General features: G+C 33.6%; 1 protein-coding gene across 3 annotated transcripts; it reads right to left on the bottom strand.

Annotated features, from left to right (window-relative positions):
• Window positions 1–1684: 1684 nt before the first annotated feature.
• On the bottom strand, window positions 1685–4108 carry LOC125208486 (transcription factor BHLH094-like). Of its 3 annotated transcripts, XM_048108117.1 has the most exons (7): window positions 3905–4108; window positions 3486–3677; window positions 3222–3287; window positions 2575–2643; window positions 2408–2473; window positions 2222–2324; window positions 1685–2072 (listed from the first exon to the last, which is right to left on the bottom strand). In XM_048108117.1, the coding sequence occupies exons 1-7, from the start codon at window positions 4076–4078 to the stop codon at window positions 2011–2013; spliced, it is 732 nt and encodes a 243-aa protein (XP_047964074.1). In that variant the 5' UTR covers window positions 4079–4108; the 3' UTR covers window positions 1685–2010. The 3 variants fall into 3 exon arrangements, with proteins under 3 accessions (XP_047964074.1, XP_047964076.1, XP_047964075.1); XM_048108119.1 differs by lacking the exon at window positions 2575–2643; XM_048108118.1 differs by having other exon boundaries at window positions 1777–2324.
• Window positions 4109–4114: the final 6 nt, after the last annotated feature.

Here is a 4114-nt window from a genome sequence, read left to right as displayed (position 1 = left end):
TTGAATCATGTGACGACGTGTTCTTTCTACGAGTGAATATTTGTGGGGATTTAAATAAATTATTTTTTGTGGAGATTGGGATATTTTCGAATTTGTTTCTAATTTGGGTAGAGGAAAGTTTATGTTCGAAATGTTATGTTTCTCATGAATTTTTGGATAAAAGTTAATTTTATGTGGTTTAAATTTTTTGGGATATTATTGTAGCTATTTTAAATGAGGACAGTATTTTTTATGCACTCAGATTTTTTTCCGTGTTATTTTATTATTAGCAGATATAGCAGTGGAGTATTTATCTAGGATCAGATTCTGTAATAAATGTTTATAATAGTATAATGTATCGTCTATAATCTATATATGCAAATTGTAACAATATATCAAATGTGGTTTGATTCGTTGCATTTAAAATCTTGAAGACCTTAAATATCATTACTGACCGCCTAATTTCGTATAGTAGGAGTACTATATTTCGAGAATTTGCAATCATATTGAATTGTGGAAAACAGATTGAAATATTGCAAATAATTATAGCAACAGCTTGCCACATTTAATTATATTGTTGAACTATTGAACATAGAAAAAACGTTAACTAAATGTCTTTGCATCATTGAAATCATATTTTACAGTTCGATTATTCACGAGTGAGCTATGGAATTTCTGGGGAATGTGACGTTTAAAATATCTACATGCAGGATCGATATATATGGAGTAATATTTTCTAATTTTTTCTATTTTTTTCCTGAATTTCAATATATAAATTTTGATTTTATGAGTTTTTTTTCCGATAGAATTAGAGTTGATAGGGACTATACATCGTATAACCATAAAAAACTAGACCTAAAAATCTTAATTTAGTCCAGTTCTGCGGTTCAGCAATAAGAAGTGGATTTGCATATAACGAGGACTCTTATAGTCTATGTGGCTAAATGTGACTAATTAAATAAGGAGTACAATGGATTATGTTTTTATACATAAATAAATACATAGACTTATATATTTTTTGGAGTTTTTTTTAACTTTATTTTTTTTCAAATCTCTTATTACATGAATGTTGATATTCTCTCCTTTTTTCCTAACAAATTGTAGCTATATTTTATTTAAGAGGTAATTTTTGATTGAATACGAATTTTGAAAAATGGCATCTATAATATGGATATCATCTTCACACCCTTCTAGTCTTCTTCTCTCTGTCATATCATCATTTTCTTATGCATGCATATATGTAAACGTGACTAATGATGAGACACTGGGATTTAGTTGAGCTGCATATGGTGTCGACCAAATTAATTTTATTTCAAGAGTATATTCATGATTAGTTGAACCTGAGGTGTCAAATATTCTATATAAGTTTCATTAGCTACTTATAAATTGTCATTTGAGAAGAAAGTTTTCATAATAATTAAAGTATTTTTTGTTTTACATCTTAAACTGCTCGAACAAAGAGTTGGACAACAAATTATTTTAGAGAAAATTATTGTTGGGAAAACTCAAAAAATTCTGAATAGTTAAAAGAAAAAAATTCAGAAAGTCTGAAAAGTTAGTGATGGTTGTTTTTGCCACATTGACATTACCAACAAACACATCTACAATTTAGGGAAAAAATAATTTTAGAAAAAAATAAAATAATGCTAGAGTTCATGCATTTAGATTCAATAAACAAAGTTTTGGAAAAAAAAAAACTAGATTATATAGAAAGTTCGTGCATTTACAAGTAAATGATCTTTTACTATAAAATAAGATCTTTTGGTTCATGCACACTCAATCCAACTTTCAACTGTCTATAAAATGAACAAATTTACTAATGATCGGCAACCTACTAACCTTCGACAACATCAATCCTTTATTTGGCATTGTACAAAACAGTATACGATCCCTTTCAATATCTCCAGACAACTTTATATATAAGGCAAAAAAATCACAACTAATTGCAAAACATTGCAGGAATACGTAAATCCAAAAATAACAATAGTAGATTTAGAAATTTGGAGTTTGGAGAACCTTTGCCAAGATCACTCATTCTGTGACTCTTTCGTTGGAAATAAACCATGTATACATCCCGGTATCTCGCTTGTTTGCTGCACAATGCAAGGGGGAAATGGGCCCGTTACAAGAAGCATATGCTGCTATGGTTTTAAGGAGGAAGAATCATAGTCATAGATTATAGATTTCGATTTATGTTGAGGATGAAAAATTTCGTGTCATGATGTTCGGTCAAAGCCGCTACCAATCTGCATGTGTAGCCACTCTGGTGACGAACCCCTACTGTATTCACGTGTGCTCTGAGAACCAAAGGCCAAGCCGGGGGCTTCAAAAGTTTGTTGAGTGAACTGTAGAAAGAGGGGAAGACGACGTGTTAGAAAATCAAGAAGTTCAAGCTAGGTGAGTTGGAGATCATGTTAGACGCACGCACATCTTTTGAAGGATATCCATTGATCTCCCCTCTTGAATTTACTGTTTCAAGCTTCATAGATAAGAACTGCGACAGCAAAAAATAACCGTGACCAACGGATTATAGAGGTGAACGACTCTCATCAAATAGAATTACGAAGAAATCCTCGTACAGATACAGAAAACTACCTCAACTTGACGTTGTAAAGATTGGATGTAATTAATTATCTCATCAAGCACTAGAGCTTTGCCAATAACCTAAAATCAGGAAAGTAAGGCTCTCAAAGTTCTATATTAAAGATAGATACTCCTTTGAGTCTAGACAATAAAAGAGACATTACTATTGAGGAACAAACTATGGTCTAAAAACTAGCAATTCAGTTTCACTTTAACAAGGATAAAATTTTGCTAGATCGTTCTATTTTCAGGAGGTGAACTCAACAAGTGATATCTTATGTCAAGAACACATGATACTTGTTGCCAATTAGTATTCTCATTCACTCGGATCAGCATCTTAATTATGGCCAACAAAGCAGATGAAAGCTAGAATCCATCCCAACAGCACAAATATATAGGGATAATGTTGTTTATTTCTGTCATTCTTATTGAAGTGCATAATGTTTATATATTTGTATCAATTTACAGTTAAACAAAGGTTACCAAACAAGAAATTACAGGCAAAAAAAGTTCGGTTGACACATAAAATCGCATATTCTAACAGAGATGAAGCCCATTACTAATCTCATCAAAGTTCAGAAACATATCCATATACAGCATATATACAAACATTTAACAACAAACGGGAAAAAATGGCCAACACTAAGTTGATAACTCACCTTATTACAACCAGGAACTATGTCCTGAAGAATTTTCATCCTCTCACTAATCTTTTCTCTCCTAGCCTGTACCAAGAATGCAAGAGATAGCATGAGAAAACATCACCCAAAATAAATACTCATCATCTACGATTCTACTTCAGTTATTCAACCATCAATCTAAAAAACTAGTACTAGTAGTTCAGATTTATTCAATCTTACTGATAACGAACAAGCAAGACAAAATAATCATAAGCACAAAAGCATTTGAAGGCAGATCATTACTCTTTCAGCTAAGCTATGACTATCGGTAGCTTGACCTCGTCTCGCTCGAACATGGATGTAGTCTTGCTTTGGAAGTTCCTCCAGCTTTGGCTCTCGCTCTGCCTCCACCTTGCCTGAATTCCCTTCCCTTTCAACTTTAAGTTCACTCACCGCCTTTAGCCGTTTACTATCACCTTCGTTTCTTCTTTCATCCTGCTCAAACAGAGCAACAATGTCACAATTAGGTATTGCTTGAATAACTCACATTACCTCAATCTTCAACCTAAATCCTCTCTCATTTCAATCAGCACTATCCACAAACATCAAATTAAACTCGCCGAATTGCGATTTCAAATAGGCATACACTGTAATTAATAGTAATACTAATATAGTATCAGATGCAGCTACAGCAATTCAATACTATCAGTGCAAAACAATACCGATACGGTGTTATTGTTGTTGCAGCTGCCGCCATTGCTGCTGCTGGTGGAAGCTCCTCCTCCCTTGCCGCAATGCTCATCTTTATCCCGCCGCTTCCGAGAATCGTCACTCGATCTCTGATCCGTCAACATCGGATCCAAAGCCAAGCCGTACGACGCCACATTGGCGCTCATCTGAAACCGCGGCCAGATCTCCGCAAAGTTGAAGGC

This window comes from Salvia hispanica, chromosome 2 (genome assembly GCF_023119035.1).
Source record: "Salvia hispanica cultivar TCC Black 2014 chromosome 2, UniMelb_Shisp_WGS_1.0, whole genome shotgun sequence".
Classification (NCBI taxonomy): Eukaryota; Viridiplantae; Streptophyta; class Magnoliopsida; order Lamiales; family Lamiaceae; genus Salvia; species Salvia hispanica.
Note: the sequence above shows the minus strand (reverse complement) of the source record. Positions and strands in the feature narration are given on the sequence as shown.

Excerpts from the sequence above, each read along its gene's own strand:
- LOC125208486 (XM_048108117.1), bottom strand. The coding sequence starts at position 4,078 with ATGAGCGCCAATGTGGCGTCGTACGGCTTGGCTTTGGATCCGATGTTG. Across the intron at positions 2,325-2,407 it reads ATGGATATCCTTCAAAAGAT|TTCACTCAACAAACTTTTGA; the intron begins GTGCGTGCGTCT and ends CTCTTTCTACAG. Across the intron at positions 2,073-2,221 it reads GTGGCTACACATGCAGATTG|CAAACAAGCGAGATACCGGG; the intron begins GTAGCGGCTTTG and ends TGCATTGTGCAG.